This window comes from Scyliorhinus canicula, chromosome 10 (genome assembly GCF_902713615.1).
Source record: "Scyliorhinus canicula chromosome 10, sScyCan1.1, whole genome shotgun sequence".
Taxonomy (NCBI): Eukaryota; Metazoa; Chordata; class Chondrichthyes; order Carcharhiniformes; family Scyliorhinidae; genus Scyliorhinus; species Scyliorhinus canicula.
In genome coordinates, this window is record NC_052155.1 from 83225063 (window position 1) to 83248667 (window position 23605).

Genomic DNA, 23605 nt, shown 5'->3' on the forward strand with positions numbered 1-23605 from the left:
TTTCTTCCGTACATGGGAGGGGGGAATGAGTGGGGGGGGGGGGGGGGGGGGGGGGGGGTGGGGGGGGGGGGGGGGGGGGAGTGAGTGGGGAGGGGGCACCTAAAATTCAGCCCCAGTTTCTTTAACTCAGTTCAAAATCCATAACTGGCATATCTCTGGATTATTTATCAGGCGTTTGGATTACTGGTCCAGTAACATAACTACTGTGCTACCATACACAGTTTAAAATGTCCTCTGTCCAGTATGATTCTGATATTCTAAGCTTCCTTTTTTGTTCACTCTACATTTAGAGCTGCAGTGTGCAAGGGAGTAGAAATTATGTTGCAGCTATTCAAAGCCCTGCTTAGATAGCACCATCCTTCCTGAACTGCGACTCTGAACTCAGGTGAGTCATTCTTGGCACTGCATCTGGGAAAAGATATATTGACCTTGAAGGAAGTGCAAAGTTGATTTACCAGAATGGTACCTGGACTCCAAGGGTTAAACTAAATGAAGCCATTACACAAACAACGTGCAATTGTACTTCCTAGAATTTAGAAGGTTGAGGGGTGATTTGATTGAAGTTTTCAAGATACTAAAGGGAACAGAAAGGGTGGATAAAGGGAAACCATTTCCGTTGATTGGAAAATCTAGGCCTAGTGGACATAGTCTAAAAATTAGAGTTCAGGAATGAAATTCAGAAAAGTCTCTACACACAAAGGGTTGCAGAAGTTTGGAACACTCATCTGTAAATTAAAATTGATTCTAGATCAACTGTTAAGGTTAAATCTGAGAATGATAGATTTTTGTGAACCAAGGTGGGATGTGGCGCAAAGATCCATTGAGCTCATTGATCAACTATGGCCGAATTGAGTTGCAGAACATGCTATTACCAATATTCTGTTGTTTATCAATTGAAAAGCCCTTCCCTTCCCAATCCCTCTATACCTCAGCTGAATTTCCCCTTTCATGCCTCTACAAAAATCCCCCACTCCCTCAATACCTCTCCTGGATCACCCTATCCCCGGTGCCTCTGATGCCCCAGGGTTTCTGATGGACCCATTCCCCAATTTTACCTCACCTTTAACTTCTTCATTTTATTCTCTCAGCTAGAAATGAATTTACAGAAAACACAAGGGAAAATGTACTAACTAAAATAGGTAAACAAGTCTAAACAGAAAATCAAAAGTCTAAAAGACAGGAAAATTAAACAAGACAAAATTAAATAAGAGGAAAAATCTGAGCATTTATACAAGAAGGGATTCCTATCAGGCTACCCTCCCCCCTTCCAGGTCCACTTTTATCCACTGCAACATGTACCATAGTCCATACTAATCACAACATGATTGTAAGGCAAGGCTGTAATTTCACTAAACAATATTTAATTTTTTTTAGAAAGCAAAATATACTCACATAAATGAATGCAATACTAATTGAAATTCTAAACACTTACTTTTTTACATGCGTGAGAACATTTGTGTATGGATATTGGTTGAACACAGGTTAAGCTTAGTTGTGAACTACCCTGAGTAAATTCTACTGACAACCACCCTCTGAGCAATCATAGGAATAATCATCAGTTAGGTGAGAAGTTGGAGGTCTACAGGCACCTGTGGTATGCTAAAGAGTCAATACCTTTGAAGAAGATTGCTAGTAAATTGGAAGAAAAGTTAGTTTTCCTCCCCCTTTACATGTACTGTTTATGCTTTGGGCATTTTTGACCTCACTTAAATTGACCCTGCTCTCCAGTTCACTTGTTTTACTCTGAACAGGTTCACCTATTGTTACAGGAAATAATTTATCCTCGATTGCGTGAGTACTACTGAATGGTACCTGATGAGATCTACCAAACTACTCTTTCGCCAAACTTCCCTTTGTAAGATAACAGTAGCATAATATCTTCTCAAAATAGCTGTTTTCTATCAAAAGCAAATCCAGAGAAATTGAAAGGGCAGAGCCAAATCTCCAGGGAGAGGTGACTGGAGCATATAAAGAATCTGAAAAAGAGCAAGACATGTTGCTTTTGACCTGTAAAAGCTTTGTATATACATTTCCCATTTTGACAGACATTATGCCTTCAAGTTGAGTTCTCATTTTGTTTATTTTTAAAACATACATTAATACTTTCTTTATATTTATAAAATAAATAAAATTATTGACCTCAGGAAATTAGAGTGCCATTCTGGAATTTTAACAGGGACGCAGAGAATGGAGAAGGCGGCCCCCCTCCCCCCTCTCTGCCAGGTACACTGTTATTTGCTGCTTTTCTCTAGCGTAGCAGCACATTGTTCAGAACACTTGGCAGTAGACGGTGTCTCAAAATAAATGACTGAAGTTTACCATCATTTAAGCAGGGTTGACTTCGCCTTTAAGGACCCCTGCTGTGTTTTATATTTCAGACAAGATCAATCAGTCACGAGCAACAATTGTTTAACAAGCACAACTCTGAATCTGAAAAGAACAAATGGTTCACAGCGACATTGTTTTATTTGGAAAAACATCAACGTGCTGCAAAACGGGGTCTGATAGTATTTTGTTACTCAGCACAACAAATACAATGGTATGATAAGCCACTCGATGGCAGGATGAGTGAGAAAAGACAAAGATGCAATTTCTTTGTCAGCACAACCATCCCTTACTTCAACATCGGAGCCTCTACTCAACAACCATTCCTGTCAGTGATACTCAGACATTAATGGAGATGGTTTCTGGGTCACACCTACTTGTAAGGATTTTCCATGTCTTCTTTTCTTCATCATAGTACTGAACTAAGTTGCTTGGAAGTCGATCTGGACCTGGAGGCAATCCACCAACCAGTAATAAGAGTTTCTTACTGGACCGAATCCTGGAAAAGGGATTCAAAAGAAATTGAAAATATTTTATTGTACAAAATGACTATGTTTCATGTAAAGCATGCCAGTGCATTTTGTTGAATAATTACTCCCTTACTGAAGTCTCAGTCTGGTCTATCATTATCACCCACCCAGTTTCAAAATAAACAACATGGTTTTGAATGGTCTACATGTTCAGAAATTTTAAAACTATAAACATGAGACCAATATCTTATTTCACTGTGAATTCCCTTCCTTCCCACCTCCTCAACCATCATCAAGCACTCCAAGTAGTCATTATTCACTTATAGACCTTGGCAATAGGTTTTACAGGCCAGTCAAAAGTGGGGCACCATAGCTGAAGCCAACTTGTTCTGCAATGCCTGCAGGTACACATTTCTAGTAGAAGTGGCTGGAGAGTCAGAAGCAGGAAACCTAGGCTGATGTTTCCCGCGTATTTCCCCAACGATAATCATACCCATCGTCTAACGTATCTCAGCACAGACTAGCAATTGATCTGGGCCCATCTGTTTGGCTCAGCAGCCCTGTGTCAACACCTTTTGAGCCATTATGGATTGCCAAATCCAATTCTTACAATAATAATAATAAAATAAATCATTTTTCAACTACTCAAGCCACAATTCTATCATTTCCTCTGGCCTTGAACAAATGCTGGAAGCCAAGTTTGGCATCCAAAAGATGCATGTGCAGTGAAAGCTGTATTGTAAGACTTGGATACAGGAGCCGAGCTCCATACATCTTCAGCTCCTTTCCCTTAGGATTCATCAGTGATATGACAGAGAAACATTCAGGCTCTTGAAATAGTCTGGCTTTAATCAATGCTATGTTACCAGTTCTCTTATCTTAGTTGCAATTGTACTGAATTGTACACATGGCATTGTTTAACTTTCCTTTAAATTCACCAATTCCATTGTCTTTAAATGACCACACTGTGAATCTTGGTATTGTCTAATGTGGGTAAGTAGCAATCCTCTTTACATCTCTCCTAATTTTTATTTCCGTGGAAGTTAATAGATTGGGAGCCATGCAGAATAGGTTGCCTCTTGCTGGGCTGAATTTAATGCTCTCCCAAGAGGCAAGATTGGAGGAAATTAATCAGGTGGAAGGTTGTCGGGTATTGACCCTGACTCTTTCCTGCCTCTGCCCCGATTAAGTCCAGGGCGAGAAGGCTCGTGGGTGGCCTTCTCACACTGCCAATTGAGGATCTCAAGTGGCCAATTAATGCCCACTTGGTATTCAACCAGTGGTGGATGAGGCAATTGCCACATGGGGAGCCCGAAAAGCAATCCTCGGCATATCTGCTTGTAGGCTCCTGCAAGAGGTCCTCGTTATCAATGACTGACAGCCTAACTGAGGAAGTTGGCATTGTGGAAGGGGGGCCACCTTCCTGCCCCAGCCTCCAACAACGCAGCTCCCCTTTCCCCAACCTTTAACTTGTCGTCACTGACCTGTGGCTTGAGTCCCTCGCTGATCGTAGGCCTCTAGTCAGTGCACTGACGGCAGCAACCACTGCACCCCCGCTGGTGCTGCCTACAATGAAGAGCTGTGGCCTCTGAATGGCTGGCAGCTCTTAGTGGGCAGGATTTCCTGTCCTGAGGTCCTTAATTTTGGGGACGACTGGTCACTGGCCATTTAAATGTCTGAGTGGCACTTTGTGCAAAAGGCCTTCCCCAAAGTAGGCAATGCGGAGCTCTAGCTGGCTCAGTAGCTGGCTGATTCTCCCGTTACCTTAGGTTCTAGGTTTTTCATTTAAAAGTCTCATGGGCTAGATTCTGTGTTATTGGGACTGTGTCCCCCATGTCGGCGTCAAAACTGTGGATGTTCAAGCCAGAAAAACTGGAATATTCCTATCCCTGCAGGGGGCTAGCAGGACCCAGCGTAGATCTAGCAGGTTTGCTGCAGTTACGGGTCCCCGCACTTCGGGGTCGGAGGCCGCGCATGCACATTGCGGCGGCTTCCAGCGGCCGTGCCGTGCTCCATGGTGGACTTGGACCGCGGAGTTGGACACTGAAAATAGACTCCCTGATTGGCCGCGCGCCCAACCCTGACAGCCCGCCCAAACATTGCCCGACTACGTATAGGGCCTCCCCTCCGCTCCGATCAGCCCATTATCGACCAGGGCGGGCGCGGACTGAGGCCGCAGCCACCACGCTAGCTTCCAAACTGGCAGGACCACATTAGATCAATGCTGTCGGGACCCGGCCTGTCGGGCGCGGAGAATGGCAGGGCAGGCCTCCAGAAATGGCCGCAGGTAGGTGCCAGATCAGTGCTTTCAGGGCCCACAGATTCGAGGAACCGGCGCCAGTCCCGATTCCATGCGGGGAAATGGATTCTCCGTCCCGGCGCCGGCCGCGATTTCGGTGTTGGGCTGCGGAGAATCCAGCCCCATATACCTCAGAGGATGACAGGAAATATGTCTCCGACAGCTTTTCCCATGCCACTTTTGATCCAAACATTAGGAAATACACTGCAGTCAACATGGGAGACTCGCCAAATCTTCCCTTCTTTTGTTTAGCATCTAATGGTATGTCATTGGGTATTGTGGATGCTCCTCTAAATCCTTTGTTATGATCCCAGCTGATGTGACTACTGGACCTGCCTTGATAGATCCTAACTTCTAGTTTTCCATAGAAACAATGGAGGTAAGTTATTGAACAAATTCACAGGAGTTTGTTAATGAACTTTTAACACAAAGAGTAAAATATTTCATAAATGAAAAAATTTTACTTTATGACACCAAATAAAAAGGTTTGAAAGATCTTAATACAAACAAAAGAAAATGATTCACATATTCACTATTCCTTTACCTGAGCTATATCTTTGCAGTCACAAACAAATTTGGAAACATGAAATTGGCAAGTCATGTTGCAGATGTATAGAACCTTAGTTCGGCCACACTTAGAGTATAGTGTTCAATTCTGGTCGCCACACTATCAGAAGGACGTGGAGGCTTTAGAGAGGGTGCAGAAGAGATTTACCAGGATGTTGCCTGTACGGAGGGCATTAGCTATCAGGAGCGGTTGAATGAACTCGGTTTGTTCTCACTGGAACGACGGAGGTTGAGGGGCGACCTGATAGAGGTCCTCAAAATTATGAGGGGCATAGACAGAGTGGATAATCAGAGGCTTTTCCCCAGGGGTCAATTACGAGGGGCATAGGTTTAAGGTACGAGGGGCAAGGTTTAGAGGAGATGTACGAGGCTAGTTTTTTACAGAGGGTAGAGGGTGCCTGGAACTCACTGCCGGAGGAGGTGGTGGGAGCAGGGACGATAGTGACATTTAAGGGGCATCTTGACAAATACATGAATAGGATGGGAATAAAGGGATACGGACCCAGGAAGTGTAGAAGATTTTAGTTTAGATGGACAGCATGGTCGGCACAGGCTTGGAGAGCCGAAGGGCCTGTTCCTGTGCTGTACTTGTCTTTGTTCTTTGTTCTTTGAAACAATTTACCATATCTATTTTATATTCTAATATTCAGGGTAAGTATGAGGTACATGTGAACCAACTGATGGACCATGGTCAGACACACCGCAGTCCAAAGTAAATAACTAATACAACCAAAGTACATTCTATAGAGTCCTCATGAGGGTTTCCAATATTCACATTTGAAGAACTCTCCTTGGAAATCTTTCCAAAGCCACTCCCATTTGGACGATTTCAACAAGAATCGACCTCCAGGATTTCAACCTTGCCTTCCAAGATTCCTTACTCCTGGATCTCGAAGTACATTCACACTTCACCTTCCCGGTGCACCTATAGATCTTTGGCCATGCCAAGTAGAACATCATGCTCCAAAAGGATACCTTTGCGCCATTTTTAATCATTGTGTCACAAGTAGGCTTACATTAACACTGCAATGAACTTTCTGTGAAAGTCCCCGAGAACAAAGAACAAAGAGAACAAAGAAAAGTACAGCACAGGAACAGGCCCTTCGACCCTCCAAGCCCGTGCCAACCATGCTTCCCATCTAAACTACAATCTTCTATACTTCCTGGGTCTGTATCCCTCTATTCCCATCCTTTTCATGTATTTGTCAAGATGTCCCTTAAACGTCACTATTGCCCCTACTTCCACCACCTCCTCTGGTAACAAGTTCCAGGCACCCACTACCCTCTGTATAAAAGAACTAGTCACCACACCTGTTCGGGTATACTGAGGGAGAATTCAGAATGTCCAATTCATCTAACAGCATGTCTTTCGGGACTTGTGGGAGGAAACCGGACCACCCGTAGAACGCCCACGCAGACACGGGGAGAATATTCAGACTCCGCACAGACAGTGACCCAAGCCGGGAATCAAACCCGGGTCCCTGGCGCTGTGAAGCAACAGTGCTAACCACTGTGCTACCATGCCGGCCATACTTGCGGCTCGCAGCACAAAGTCACCAATCTTTGGCTGCCCTTTGAGGTCAGCAGGGCACCCCTTGAACCAACTTTGCTTCAAGTGTGCTCTTTGCAGTCCTATAGTTAACTTGGAGCCTTTTTCTATGCTCTGTTATCTCAACTTTACTTAACCTGATCTGTTTCTGACCTCTGTCCTTGTCTCTTACCTGGGTCTGTCTTCTGGGCCCTCTTTGTGTCCTACTCCCAGGTTTGGGACCTGCTTCTTGTTTTGGGACTTTCTCCCTGTCTCCTGCCCCGTGTCATGCCCCCTGGCACACCATCTCTCAAATGGCATTCCTGTTCAGGTTACCTGACCTGCTTTTCGCACTGTTCCACATCTTTGCCTCCTTTTCCCTTCTGCTCATGGGTGCAAGGCCGATTCCCGGCCTGAAGATGCAAGAATGAACGATACATGTGTGGCCCTTTCCCGGCCAGAGCGTGCGCAGAAGTCCTGTAGACCACCAATAACTTGTTTCTGAACTGTGATTCCAATCTAAACCTCAGGTAAGTATCGGAATTCGCCCCACTTGCCATTTAGTAATTCAGAACACCAGTGTGTTGCTTCACTGCACTGTAACAACACTGTATTCTTCAAACAAATATTTTGACAATTAATTTTGGTTAGTTACATGAGGACAAACTCCCTGCAGAGATTTGTCAGTTTACTTTTTCATAAATTATTTTTGATATCAGATGAGATGTAGTGACATCTTAAATAAAAACAAAAAATGTTGGCAACATGCAGCAGACCTGGCAGTTTCACTGGAAAGGTGAAATCTTGTGGAGGCAACCGGGCTTCAGCTGCTGGCCGAAGAGCCAGTCAGGCCCCTGCGTTGCCTCTAGTCAAGAAGGCCTATGGCCTCTTGTGCCACTCAGGCAATTGACAGGCCACCAGCAGGCCTTTCCCTCGGATCAAGGACCCCAGGGGTGGAGGTCGAACCTGCAAAGAGCTGCTGCCCAATCAGAGGCCAGCAGCTTTTCTGTACTCAGCAACATCACCAGGGAGATTGCAACCGCTGGCAGTACAACAGCCACCCAAGACCTTGCACAAGGAGGGACACGGGTGGGGAGATGAAGCGTAGGGGTCGTGGCACAGAGGGGAAGGATGGATGGCCACAGGAGCAGGGGTTGCAGATGTTTTGTTATGCTCTTGACTTAGCATAAGCTGCTTCCTTGATGTGCACTCTGACAAAGGAAGGTTCAGACTTGGAGATAGCTTTAATACATTTATTTAAACTGTTAACAATTCTCCTACTTGGATTCGACTCTCCTGTTAATCCTTCTATAGCTACTCAGACTGATGAACCAGTCTGCTACAATCAACGTGGTGGGTGTGATGTGTTTCAAATCAACCCTGTATACTCACTGAGTGTCTCCACTGGAAAGAGGAAGATCACATGTGCTGTGTCCTTTTATATGGGTTGGTGTAATGCCCCCCTGTGGTAGTGTCACCTCTGTGTGTATCGTGAATGCCCATTGATCGTGTCCTATCTTACTGACCTATTGGTTGAATGTCTGTGTGTCATGTCTCTGGTGCTCCCTCTAGTGTCTAGCTAGTCTATCTGTATTTACATTAAACCCTTGTGTATCTACAGTGATGCATATCACCACATCCCCTCTTTTTTAGTGTTACATATTTTCTGTTCAGTGTGAAAGAAAATTGAACAAAAACAGGCAGATAAGTGATGCTCTGCACAAATCATGATAACAGTGATATTAAACTATAAGTCCAAATCATATGTGTGAGTCCAAAATCCATTAATTATTATGGTCGAGTGTCTTTCCTGTTTGGCTGGTGAGGTGGTAATGTTGATGGTGGCATTGCTTTGTAAACACTGTCAGTGTCCCTGTGCGTAAGGAACCAAGAAGTGGTCACATCACTTTGTTGTCTGATTTGGAGTCTTTTTTTTCTTCCGATGCTTATGGTAGCGACGTATGCAATCTGTGTTGTCCTGCCATGGTATGTCATTGTACTGAGCTGAGCAGTTAAGTGTCCCGCATTTGCAGCGTTGTACCTTGTCGTACCAGTCGTTGTTCCATTGTTGTTGTTTTTGTCGTGCTTGTTGCCTCTGGTACGCTTCGTGTCGTTGTCTTTGATGTTGTTGTGTTGGTAGGTTTTGTTGCCGTGTTTGCTGCGCTCAAGGGCCACACTCTGTGGATTATACGAGTCCTTCGCACAGATACTCGTGTCAGCGTGCTTTGTGGCATCTGCTGTTTCCTTGAGCGTGCCGTCACTGAGTTCGCGGCGCTCCCCGTCTGGAGTCATGTTCAGCTTACTTGAATCAGCTTTGGTTTGTCGATGCTCCCTGTCTGGAGTCTGGTCTGTTTCACCTGAGTCAGTTTTGGCTTCTTGCCGCTCCCCGTCTGGAGTCATTGCAGGTTCACTTCAGTCAGCTGAGGTTTCTTGATGCTCCGTGTCTGGAGTCAAAACGTTCAGGAATGCATTTGCTGGTGGAGAGGCTTGAGCGAATGAGGTTTGACGTGGTGTCACCGGAGTCACCAGTATTCTCACTGTGATCGTTGAGTGCTTCTGTGCACACTAGCTGAGGTCTGTCACGTTGCACATTGTGTATGGGAAGTGGGATGCCGTCGTCACTTGTCGCACATACAGTGGGTAGAGCCTCAGTGTCTTCTTGTCGTTCACTTGAGCTGGGTAGACTGTCAGAGTCTTCTTGCTGTTCACTGGAGCGTGGTAGACTGTCATAGTCTTCTTGCGGTGCACTTGATAGTGGCAGACCTGCATCGTCTGCTGCTGGTTGTTCAGAGGAGGTTGCTAGACCCTCATGGTCTTGTTCATGCAAGGACTGCGCTTTGGAGTCTTGTGTTGCTTCTATCGTGGAGGCTGTCCACGAGCTCGCTGTGGAGGCTTGTGACACTGGAGTCACTTTCTGTGTGGAGACGTGCAGTTGTCTCGCTGTGGAGCCTTTCATCACTTTCTGTGTGGAGGCTGGGACCCTTCGTGATGCGTGGACCACTCTCTGTGTGGAGTCGGGGACTCTTCGCGGTGCGTGGACCACTCTCTGTGTGGCAGCAGGCCGCTCTCTGTGGGCTTGTACCGCTCTCTGTCTCTTGGTGTCAGGCCGCAGCATAATCCTGCACTCACGAGTCAGGATGTCATGTATGCTGGGCTGAAGATTCCCCAATCCAAAGAACTCGGCGTCGGGGTTTTCAATGTACAACACGTCTAGTTGCGGTTCGGATTTGGTCCTGGGGTAGCCACCTCCCAAGGTGAAATCTTCGTCTGAGTCGTTGTCTTCCAAGACCATGTCATCACTGTTTGTGTTGGAGCTGGCATTGGGCTCGCGATGTCCAAAGAGGAATTCAAGGTCTGAGTCATAGTCTTCAAGGACTGTATCATCTGTTTAGGCGGTGCTAACTGCTTGTTGCAGGGTTCTGTGGAAGTTACTTTCAGCTACTGGTCGAATTTCAGGCATTGTGCTGTTGTTCCAGGTGAAAGAAATCGGGTTTTACGGCTTAAAATTTTTTTTGTGTGTGTGTTTTGGGACATTTCCCCTTTAAGTGGGCGTGGTCCGGGGCTTCTGACGTCACGAAGTGTGTGACGTAGGTCGTAGGAAGCGATTGCACATATTGCTGTTCCTTTACTTGGGGCCTTTTTCGCAATTGCGCATGCGCGGCTTTTCCAAGATGGCCGCCAATCAAAACTGCAGCTTTCTTCAATGGAAAGCCTACCTTCGCCTCGTGGTGAGTTTTGGCGCCTCTTTTACCTTTTCTTCTTGTATGTTCCTCGCAGAATTCTTGGAATTTGTCCAGGACTGCCTGGAAGTCACTCTTATTTTGGCCCTTTGAGTATTTGAAGGTCTGGAAGGTTTCAGCTGTTTCTGGACCCGCGGTGGTAAGTAGGAGCTTTATTTTCTCTGCATCCGCCATGCCATCTAGGTCAGACGCTACCAGGTAGATCTCAAATCTCTGCCTGAACCAACGCCAGTTTTCACTGAGATTGCCCTGGTACCTGAGCTGCTGTGGAACCAGAATCTTGAACATCATCTTGCCTGGCTGCTGTTGCTGGTTGTCACTGTTTGCTGAGTTGTAACTATATGAATTTAAACAGGTCACTCCTGGGTACCATGTTTTGTTATGCTCTTGACTTAGCATAAGCTGCTTCCTTGATGTGCACTCTGACAAAGGGAGGTTCAGACATGGAGATAGCTTTAACACATTAATTTAAACTGTTCACAATTCTCCTACTTGGATTCAAACCAGTCTGCTTCAATCCATGTGGTAGGTGTGATGTGTTTCAAATCAACCCTGTGTACTCACTGAGTGTCTCCACTGGAAAGAGGAAGATCATGTCTGCTGTGTCCTTATATATGGGTTGGTGTAATGCCCTCCTGTGGTCGTGTCACCTCTGTGTAAATCGTGAATGCCCATTGGTCGTGTCCTATCTTACTGACCTATTGGTTGAATGTCTGTGCATCATGTCTCTGGTGCTCCCTCTAATGTCTAGCTAGTGTACGTGTATTTACATTAACCCCTTGTGTATTTACAGTGATGCATATCACCACAGCAGGTTCTTCCAAGTCCCTCGATCAGGCACTGTGTGTCTTTGAATGAGGAATCTCCCCAGGAGATCCCCATCTCCATCGGGTTAATACCAGTGACAGCTGAGTATTTCCTGCATTTTCTGTTATGATTTCCAGTGTCCCCAGTAGTTTGCTTCCACAAATAAATAAATGTCCAGAATTAGGAGCAGAAGTAGGCCATTCGGCCCCTTAAGCCTGCTCCAATTCTTGGCTGATCTGCCTATGTTTTGAATTCCACATTCCCTTGCCTTTGAGTCCCTTGCCTAACAAGGATCTATCTACCTCCGCCTTAAAAATATCTAACACTTGACTTTTTTTTAATATTCATTTACGGGATGTGAACCGCTGCAGTCCTTGGTTCAAGAAGGCAACTCAACCTTCTGAAGGGCAACTAGGGATGGGCAATAAATGCTGGCTGAACCAGCGACGCCCACATCATGTAAATGAAATGTTTTTTAAATAGTCAAGTGTTGGACATTAGTACTCCAGAGACCCTGGGTAATTCTCTGGGGATCTGGGTTCAAAACCCACCATGGCAGATGGTGGACGTTAAACTCAATAAAAACACCTGGGAATAAAAAGTCATGCGATGACCATGAATCAAATAGCCGATTGTCGATGACTCCTGAGGCAGGAAATTCCAAAGTCTCAAACCCGCTAAGAGAAAAGAAAATCTCCTCATCTCTGCCTTAAAAGGGTGGCTCCTAATTTTAAAAGAGTGCCCCTTAATTCTGGGCTCACCCACGAGAGGAAACATCCTTTGCACATCCACATTGTCAAGATCATTCTGGATCTTATATACTTCAATCAAGTCGCCCCCTCACTCTCCAAAACTCTACTGGAAGCAAGCCCAGCCTGTCAAACCTTTCCTGTTTTTGAAGAGACAGCAGGCGCGATCCTCCGGCCTCGTTGCGCAGTCGGTCGAGCGAAACGAGGCCGGTGAAGTGCGGAAGAGACCGAAAACGAGATCCGCGCAGGCACCAAACAGTTTACGATACAATCAGCCCCACCAGCCCGCCCCTCGTAGGTGACATCAGGATCCTGCCGTAGTGTGGCAAGAAGCCAATTATCACCACTTAAGCCCTATTTCCATTGTATTAATTGATACAATTAAAGAGAGCCACCCCATATCCAATGGCCTCGCATGATTCAGCGGCCTCCCCATCAAGTGGTCATGCTGGCGATTAGCGCTCCTTTTTAAAAGCGTGAACCTGATGGAAGGGCTTCTGCGGGGAACCAAGGAGGTGAGCAGCCATCTTTGCTCAAAGCTAATGAGCCCAGGCGCGCTGGGCTTGGCCCCAGTGCTTAGTGGGGGGGTTGGGCGCCTTTGGCTGGGGGGCGGGGGGGGAACCCTCTGTTGGCGTGGGCCGCCATGGGAGGGGGGAGGGGGGCTGCGCACAGTTCCACCATGCCAATCCCTGGATCGTGGAACTGTTCCAGGGGCAGCTCTTAACCCTGCCCATCGACCACCCATAACCCCCACCGACTGCTGAGGCTTCTGACCGTACAGCTGAAGATTATTGCTGAATTGGAATTTGTGGATAAATGAGCACTTCACACAACCCAAGTGATTCCCATGGGTGGGCGGGCCATGTAGCATGTGGGAGGCATTGCCTAGCATCCCAATCAGATTGTGACGCCTGAACACTGTGCCCGAACACTGCAACACCACACACACAGCAGCCAACATCCGAACACCCAGGGGATGGGACACAGCTCCGGGGTCATGTTCACAGCCAGAGGGTGGGTGAGCACTAGGAGGAGGGGACAAGCGCCCAGTCCAGATATGTGTGGGTGTCTTGAGTACAGGGTCTGAGGTCCGTTGAGGAGGATCCGCTGCAGCGTGGGAGTGCGTAGGCATGGTGCTCTGGGTGTGGGGGAGTGGGATCAATGGGGGAATGGAGGGTTCTGGGGTGGGAGCCTCCGCTCTTTGTCAGTCTAACGCCCTGTCCCAATTCCTTACAGATATTGAACGCTATGGATGGTATTTTGGACCCTGCAGAACAGACTCTCGTGGACCCAGACGCAGGCAGCAGGCAGACTCGTGGCAGCAGCAGCAGCGTTTGCAGAGACTTGAGGCAACAGCCCATGTGCAGGGACCTGGCTCACACCCTGAGGTCTCGGCCACCCATTGGGCCAGGCTGAGACCCAAAGGGAGAGGCCTGTGACAGCCCAGGGTATACAGGCGTCGCTGGTCCTGTGAACAGATGACGGACAGCGTGTGCCGCAGGAGGCTCCATCTCAACAAGAATACGGTGCGACATCTGTGCCAAGGTCTTGTGGATTTGGCCCCACCTGGAGGAGGTGGACAGCCGCTCTCTGTGGCCATCAAGGTCACTGCAGCCCTGAACCTTTACGCCTAAGGGTCATTCCAGGGCTCGAGCGGGCCACAGCCCACATATGGATCCGACAGGTCCTGGGCGGAAAACTATATAATTTTGACAGGGACCAAGCCGAACAAGATGCCAGGAAAGCAGGATTCTCTGACATCGCTTAGATGCCCCAGTCTAGCGGCTGATAGACTGCATGTGGCCTTGCACTCACTGGGCTATCTGGACATCCCTGAAAATCCAGCTCGTGTGTGACCACCACATAAAGATCATGCACATTGTGCGTGCTTCCCGGCAAGTGTGCACGACAGCTGCATCCTGGGGCAGTCAGGCATTCCGGCCTCTTCAAGGACCACCCCAATGTGATAAGGGTTACCTCTGGAGGACCTGGCAAATGACGCCAGTACGGAGGCCAGAGACTGAAATGGAGACCCGTTATAACGAGGCCCATGTGACCACCTGGGCTGTCATTGAGTGACGCATAAGACAGCTCAAGATGCGGTTCCGATGCCTTGACTGCTCTGGTGGTGCCCTGCAGTACACTCCCCGTAGGGCCACCCGCTTTGTGTGGCCTGTTGTGTCATACACAAACTGGCAGTGAGGTGATGTGCTGGAGTTTGGGGATGAGGAACATGGACCCACCTCCTCCTCAGACCAGACAGAGACTGCAGGATAGGCAACAGTGGCGAGGGTCCCGCAAGCCCAGAGAATTAGAGAGGCCCCCATAGTCACCTGCTTCACATAGGGCATGGCCTGGTCCATCATCACTACTCTTCCCATGCCCCACCCCCTTTCCCACCGTTCCTGGGTATGTGTCATATCACTTCTGGATGCTGGGATTGTGTGGGCACCGTCAATGGGTTACTGTCAAGGGCAGCGGGGTGATGATAACACACAGAGAGCTGAGCGCCAGTGCTCCTCAATCTACCTCATAGTCTGACATCTGCCTGTCTGCTCTAACTCACACACATCACCTGCACGCGGTGTGCCCGGGGGTGGGGTGCATGTCTGGAGAGATGGGTCACGGGTTCGGAGGTCGGCCCGAATTGTGGAAGAAAGTGACAAATGGGTCATACCGGTTGTGGTGAAGGGTTTTAATGTTTCACAAGGTCCAACATTGCCCCACTCTCCCAATCGTGCCACCCCACTCTACCCACCACCCCCACACCCCTACCTATCCCCGCACTTTCCCACCCATCCCCCAGCACTTTCAATGATCCTCAACAGGCTTAGCCTTCCTTGATTCACCATTACGTCTAGGTGTGTCCCCAGGATGCATATCAGAGTTGGAGGCAGCCAGTTACTCGCCACGTCCCGTGGCCTTCAATGCCCCTGGCAGGTGTCCTCTGGGGGCTCTGGGGCCAGAGGGCCCCGGCGCATTGTCGGCAGCAATGCACAGCCGTGTCACCCTGTCCCGTGTGCTGACCGTGAGACACGCCCTCATCAGAGGCCTGGAACTCGGGGGAGCTGGTGGCCACCATCCCCACTCCACAGGACGGGTCTGGGTTGGCATCCAGTGCTCCCTCCTCCTGGTCGGTGCCCATGGGACCCTTGGGTTCACCTTGTGACAGAAGGGCAGCTGGTTCGAGCCCCAGCTGCCCCTGCGTCACCTTGCTTTGCCAGCCCTGGCGGCTCCCCGATGTCTGCACCATCGTGTTGATGTCCTCGGCGATGCTCCTCAGTGAGTGGGACAAGCTCTGTAGCGCCTCGGCCATTCCCATCAGAGAGCAGGACATGTCCCGCAGCATGTCATCAAGGTCAGTGAGTTACTGGGTCACATCCCCCAGTGAATCGGGCATTCTGCTGAAACCCTCAGCCATGGCCGCCACTGACTACACAACTCCTTGGACACCTTCACTAATGGTGTTGATGTCAGTGCCATGCATTGCCGATGACATCTCCTGCACCCGTAGCCTCCGAGACTCCACCAAGCAACTATGGACATCGCCTTCTGAATGTCTCGGCCACTTCATATCATCTCCATCAGCTCTGGGATAGCAAGTTCCATAGGTTCAGCATCTGGCTGGGACCCAGCTGGGACTTGGGATCCAGCAGACCTCTGACTGCTGTATCACCTGGGGATTCCTGCCTCCATCTGATGTGCATCAGTGGCAGTGTGGTGCTCACCAGATTGTGCCCCAGAAGCCTGACCACTAACGTTGCCCACCGAGGTGCTTGTATCTGCGCTGGTGGAGGGTGGGGAGGACTGCTGCGGCATGTCAATCATGACATCCTCGGAGCTCTCCTCCGATGTAGTCTTCGGGAGGCAGGGGAGGTGGCCTCCCCGGATAGGCTGGCGCCATTGGCTGGGGATCCTACAGGAGAATGAACATATGGTCATTGTGAGGGATGGGTCAGTCCGTATGGCAATGACAACTCACGTGTGACACGTCCTCCGGGTGGGGCCTGGCGGATCCTCACCTCTGAGGCGAGTGCCAACCTCCGGATTGGTGACCACTCTGTCCTCGGCCACCCCAGTCATGTCCAGGCTCCATTCCTTTTGTTTATATCAATTTAGAGTACCCAATTCATTTTTCCAATTAAGAGGCAATCCACTTACCCTGCACACCTTTGGATTGTTGGGGCAAAACTCAAGCAAACATGGGGAGAATGTGCCAACTCCACACAGACAGTGACCCAGGGCCGGGATCAAACCTGGGACCTCGGTGCCGTGGGGCAGCAGTGCTAACCACTGTGCCACCGAGCTGCCCTCAGGGCCCATTCCTTGAAGGTCATGGGGATTCTTATGTCACGCTCCCCTCCACCAGTCTGGGCCTTCTCCTGGCAATTGTAGGAGAGCTTTTCATGCAGAGACACAGAGAGGACATCGATTGCCACTTACATGAGGGGAGGGCAGTTGAGGGTTGGGGGCTGCATGGGAGGGTGGGGGGAGGGGGGTGGCGGAAATGTCTCGGAAGAAGGGGGAATAGGCTGGCAAGCCTTCATTTGCGGCATGAAGCCTGTGGGGCCTCATTAAGTGGACCAATTAATGTTGAAAAGTGTTCCCAGCCTCGCCGGGCCTGAGTGCCAGGAAGCTCACGGCAGTTCCCATTTGCTCCCATGCTTCAAAATCTTTCCGGAAAATCACCCCCAGCTTTTCTGTTTTGGTATTTGGTGGCAGGTTTATCAGTACAAGTGCCAGTGGTACAAATCTGGGCAACATCATAATTGTTCTTATCAGAAAAAACTGAATTCAACAAATTACCATCAGGTGAGCACTGAACACTTTGCATTCCTGTTGTCAACATATCAGAGGAGGCTTCTGTCAAATTCAGCTTCAATTATCATAATAGCAATCTGCAGTCAGGTTGTTGTTACTGCTCTCCTTGTTTTATACGCTTTGTGCAAATATGATTCTACAGCACCATGCCACAGTACCACTCTGAAATTAACACTTCATGAAAAACATCCGTTAGCCTTTATAAAGTGGATCAATAATTGGGCTGAGCAAACCAATGTTTCTGATTCCTCCTCCCCCTTGTACGGAAGCACCTGGACACCTTTCCATGTGTAATTTAAGGGCATGGCCAAGGTTGGGAATCATGGAGCAGTTGATATTCCGCAGTACTTTAGGGGCTGGATTCGGTGCTGTACACTGGAGCAGGCTAGGTTGTGGGTGGTCAGCATATTTGAGGGGAAGACCACATATCCCATTCCCAGGAGCAGGAAAATGGACTCTTATTTAAACAGCAATGGGAATGGACTGACTTGGGGAACCCTCACCTGGCTAATAAGGCTCATTAATGAGGCAATTACAGGTCATTATCCCTGAGCCTATGGAATTCAGTGATGGATCAGGGTTCTCCCAAACCCGTTTGAGCTTCCAGTGCTTCCTGTAGGCTGCCCAGCAAACCTATTGGGTTTGATAGCTGCATCCTAGGAAGACCCTCTTTCAAAGGCATTTAGTGTTTGAACTTGAGTCCAAGCATGGGGAAGAGGGTTACCCGCTGAGAGCCACCCCTTGCCCTTGTATCCAGCCCCTCCCCACCCATTGCTGGCCAACCCTGTGAACCCCAAACTGGACCACTCATCTCACTCCAAGGATCCCATTACGATGTCTAGTGAAGGTCTCACCGTATTACCAGCAGCAGTCACCCCGTCCAGTGGTTCTGCTGGCCATAGAGATGCCATTCTCCGATTGTCTGGCCGGTGGGATATCTGTCACCAGGTTCCTATATCCCAGGGGAGGCAACATGCTAGCCAGTTAAATGTCTGAGAGGCACTTAATTTGGTTCAGTCTCCTCCTCTGAAGCAATGAGGATTTCCCACCAGTTCTGCAGCCAGCAGGACCTGCGTTGGGAATATTAAATCCAGCACTACATCTCAACACTCTACAGTGGTTTTGACTTATTAATGTTCTGGCCACAACAATCCTGTAATATTCTAGTAATTTACTAGAAGAAACAACATTTTTCTCAATTTAAAAAATAAATGTTCTCAAGACAAGATTATTAGTGTTGGATTAAAGTATTTGGTCCTTGCTTGGAGACAAACTATCAAGATTGCAATTAAGGCAGTGTCTTTAGCTGCATAATCCAACCTCTCTGATCCATCCATTAACTTTCTCTGTCTGAGGCTGCAATGATTGGTAAGTGACACAAAGTTGATCACACAAGTCAGATCCTGACTGTCTTTGGAGGTCACTGTCCATTGAGCAATTTTTTAATGTTTCACAACTGGGGATGATCTAGAAATGGCAGCTCTGTACCTGGAGGAAATAAGTTTTCTTATGGCCAGCTGCTGCTCCTTATATTTTTTGCACTATGTCCACATTTTCGATGTGATTTAATGGAAAAGTTGCTGAGTGTGGTAATGAATGGGAAGTGCCATGAGCTTCCCGACACTCGACCTGGCAAAGCCATCACCGGTATCAAACGTTAATTGGTCCACTTAGTGAGGCCTCATGGGCTTTGCGTCGCAAATGATGGTCCGGCTGACTAATTTGCCAGGACCGCGCCCACCAGCTAACCGTCAACAAGGGGGAGCAGCACTTAAACCTATCCTGCAGAAACACCCCACTCAGCTCTCAGCCATGCCTCCGAGGAGACGATCACCACAATTCGGGAAGGCCGACCTGGCCAGATTGTTGGACGCGGTTGAGACAGACGGGATGCCCTGTTCCGCTGAGGGGCTCGGAGGGTCAGCCACAGGGCAGCCGGTGCCACCTGGGAGGAAATGGCAGCGACCGTCAGCTCAGGGAGCGTCACCAGGAGGACCGGCACTGAGTGCCGGAAGAAGGTCCATGCCCTACACCAAGCCAAACGGGTGGGTTGGCACCAACCCCCTGACACAGCCCTTGCCCACCACCCCAGCCCCACTCCTCATGAGCATGTGCCTGGCACTGCCCCCTGTCCAGCACCATACCATGCCCTATCCACCCATGTCCAGCTGTGCCACCCATCACCCCATTCCCCCCATACTCCCCATCGCCCCCATACTGCCCCTCCTCCCCTCCCCTGCGATGCCCCCTCTGTGTCCCTGCAGGAGATGTTGGCCCACAACAGACGGGAGAGGGCCCGGACAGGCGGAAGGACACACTGGACATCAGAGACCTCACCCCCTATGAAGAACAGGGCGAGGACAGATCGGTCACCAACATAGAGGTTGGTTTCCAACACAGAGGTGAGGATCCACCGGCCCCACCCAGAATACCTGTCACAGATGAGTTGTTAATGCCATACAGACTGACCCATCCCTGCCACTGACCAGATGTCTATTCTCCTGCAGGATCTCCACCTGACATTGCCGCCCCATCCGGGTTGGCACCCCTACCTCCCATGAGAATACCTCGGAGGGGCGCTCTGAGGAGACCACTATATTCACGGCACAGCTGTCATCCCCATCCTCCACCAGCGCAGAGACACACACCTCGGAGGACGACAGTAGTGGACAGGCTTGTGGGGCACATTCTGATGAGCACCACACAGTTGCTGATGCACAACGGGTGGAGGCGAGAACAACCAGGCAAGGCAGCAGTCGAAAGCCTGCTGGATCCCAGGACCCAGCCGGGTCCCAGTCAGACTGGCATCTCTAAGGCCAGCAGCACCACTGACGTGGTGACTGCTGCCGGTAATTGGGTGAGACTTTCACGAGAAATCATAATGGGATCCTTGGAGTGAGGTGAGTGGTCCAGTTTGGGGTTCACAGGGTTTATCAGGGTTCTCCCAGGTTTACCCGGAACTGATGCAGTCAATAGGGTGCGACCATGATATTCAGAGTGAGATGTCAGCGACGCTCCAGCAGGTCCATAGCCAATTGGAGGAGTCCCAGAGGCTATGGGCACAGGAGAAAGCACTGGCAGTGCATGACACCGAGGCCAACAATGCAAGGGTGGTGACTGCAGTGGAGAGCCTGGTACATGACATCAGCAGTATGAGTGGAGATGTCCAAGACGTGGCTCAGCCTGTGACGGCCATGGCTGGGCACCTCGCCAGCGTATCCCAGTCGCTGGGGGATAGAACATAAAACATAGAGCAGTGCAGCACAGTACAGGCCCTTCGGCCCATGATGTTGTGCTGACCACTTAACCTAATCTAAGACCAACCTAATTACACCCCTTTAATTTACTGCTGTCCATGTGCCTGTCCAAGAGTCGCTTAAATGTCCCGAATGACTGACTACACCACCTCCGCAGGCAGTGCATTCCACGCACCCACCACTCTGTGTAAAGAACCTACCTCTGACATCTACCCTAAACCTTCCTCCAATCACCTTGAAATTATGTGCCCACGGGACAGCCATTTCCACCCTGGGGAAAAGTCTCTGGCTATCCACTCAATTCATGTCTCTCATCATATCGCACACCTCTATCAAGTAATCTCACTTCCTTCTTCGCTCCAGTGAGAAAAGCCCTAGCTCCCTCAATCTTTCTTCATAAGACATGCCCTCCAGTCCAGGCAGTATCCTGGTAAATCTCCTCTGCACGCCCTCCAAAGCATCTACATCCTTCCTATAATGAGGCAACCAAAACTGGACACAATATTCCAAGTGTGGTCCAACCAGGGTTTTATAAAGTTGGAGCAAAACCTCACCGCTCTAAAACTCAATCCCCCTGTTAATGAAAGCCAACACACCATATGCCTTCTTAACAACCCTATCAACCTGGGTGGCAACTTTGAGGGATCTATGTACGTGGACCCCAAGATCCCTTTGTTCCTCCACACTTCCAAGAATCCTGCCTTTTACCCTGTATTGAGCATTCAAATTCGACCTTCCAAAACTTCACATTTATCTAGGTTGAACTCCATCTGCCACTTCTCAGCCCAGCTCTGCATCCTGTCAATGTCATGTTGTAATCTGCAACAGCCCTCAACCACATCTACAACTCCACCAACCTTTGTGTCATTGGCAAACTCACTAACCCACCCTTCCACTTCCTCATCCAAGTCATTTATAAAAAACACAAAGAGTGGAGGTCCCAGAACAGATCCCTGTGGGCACCACTGGTCACCAACCTGCAGGCGGAATACTTTCCATCCACTACCACTCGCTGTCTTCTTTCGGCCAGCCAATCCTGTATCCAGGCAGCCAAATTTCCCTGTATCCCATGACTTTCTGAATGATCCTACCATGGGGATCCTTATCAAAAACCTTACTAAACACCACATCCACTGCCCGACCTTCATCAATGTGTCTCGTCACATCCTCAAAGAATTCAATGAGGCTTGTGAGGCATGACCGGCCCCTCACAAAGCCATGCTGACTATCTTTATTCAAACTATGTTTTTCTAAATAATCATAAATCCTATCTCTCAGAATCTTTTCCAGGATTTTGCTCACCACAGACATAAGATTGATGGGTATGTAATTTCCAGGGATTTCCCTTTTCGCTTTCTTGAACAGGGGAACAACATTCGCCTGCCTCCAATCATTTTGTACTACTCTAGTGAAGAGTGAGGATGCAAAGATCATCACCAATGGTGCAGCAATCTCCTCCCTCACTTCCCATAGTAACCTTGGATATATCCCATCTGGCCCAAGGGACTTCTCTATCCTGATGCTTTTCAAAATTTACAGCATATCCTCCTTCTTAATATCAACCTGTTTGAGCCTATTAACCTGGTTCACACTGTTCTCAGAAGCAACAAGGTCCCTCTCTCTAGTGAATGCTGAAGCAAAATATTCATTTCAGGCCTCTCCTCTGTCCTCAGACTCTAGGCACAAGTTCCCTTCACTATCCCTAATCGGCCCTACTCTCACTCTGATCATCCTCTTATTTCTCACATAAGTGTAGAACACCTTGGAGTTTTCCCTCATCCTCCCCGCCAGAGCTTTATCATGCCCCTTCTAGTTCTCCTAAGTCCATTTTTGAGTTCCTTCCTGGCTACCTTGTAACCCTCTAGAGCCGTGCCAGATCCTTGTTTCCTCAACCTTATGTAAGCTTCCTTCTTCCTCTTCACAAGATGCTCCACTTCTCTTGTCATCCAAGACTCCTTCACCTTACCATTCCTTCCTCATCTCAGTGGGATAAAACTATCCAGCACTCACAGCAAGTGCTCCTTAAACAACCCCACATTACTGTTGTGCATTTACCTGTGAACATCTGTTCCCAATTTATGCTCCTCAGCTCCTGTCTAATAGCAGTATAATTTCCTCTCTCCCAATTAAATATCTTCCCATACTGTCTGTTCCTATCCCTCTGAAGGTATCCCAATGGCCTACATATCTGAAACCTTCCCTCCTGCACCAGCCCTGTAGCCATGTGTTCAGCTGCACTCGCTCTCTGTTCCTTGCCTCACTTGCACGTGGCACCGGTAGCAATCCTGAGATTATTACGCTGCTCGTCCTGCTCTTGTTGTGCTCCATTACCATGTGAACCTTGATGAGGCGTTGCGGAGCATGTCCCACTCTCAGGTGGGCATTACCAAGGTCCTCCAGAGCAAGTCCGAGTCATGGGGGGAGATGTCCCAGTCGCAGGTGGGCATTGCCGGTGAGCTCCAGAGCATGCCCCAGTCACTGAGAAGCATTGTTGAGGGCATTGACACCATGCTGCAAAATGATGGAGTGGCAGCCGGGGCTCAATCCAGCTGCCCCTCCATCCTGAGGTGAACCCCAGGGGTCCTTTGGGCGCCGACCAATGTGAATCAGGCGAGGACAAGTTCCTCCCTGCCCCCCCCCCCCCCCCAGCTTGCCGGACCCTCGCTGCAGCTACCTGTCCTCTATCCTTTGGCTAGTCCTGCAGGTCCTCCCTGGGCTCATCCTCCAGCCCCTCCTGGTCCAGCTCCTTCACGACCTCCTCCTCGGAGGTGGCCACATGTGCCTCCCTGTCCACCTCCAGCACATCGCCCTACTGCTGTGCCAGTTTGTGGAGGGCACAGCAAACCATCACGAAGTGGGCGATCCTCTGAGAGTGCACCATTAGAGCAGAACCGCATTTTGAGGAGTCCAATGCACTGCTCAATGACAGTCCGGTTGGCCGCATGGGCCTGATTGTATCGAGTATCTGTGTCGGTCACCGGCCTTCACACTGCCGTCATTAATAATAATAGTTATTGTCACAAGTAGGCTTACATTAACCCT

General features: G+C 49.0%; 1 protein-coding gene across 2 annotated transcripts in view; it reads right to left on the reverse strand.

The window, feature by feature from the left end:
* klhl14 (kelch-like family member 14) overlaps positions 1–23605 on the reverse strand; it is a 240171-nt gene that overhangs the window by 193474 nt on the left and 23092 nt on the right. For both annotated transcript variants that reach the window (XM_038809258.1, XM_038809259.1), the window contains one exon: positions 2703–2824. In XM_038809258.1, the coding sequence (XP_038665186.1) occupies positions 2703–2824 (122 nt within the window). The remainder of the gene's footprint in view (positions 1–2702; positions 2825–23605) is intronic.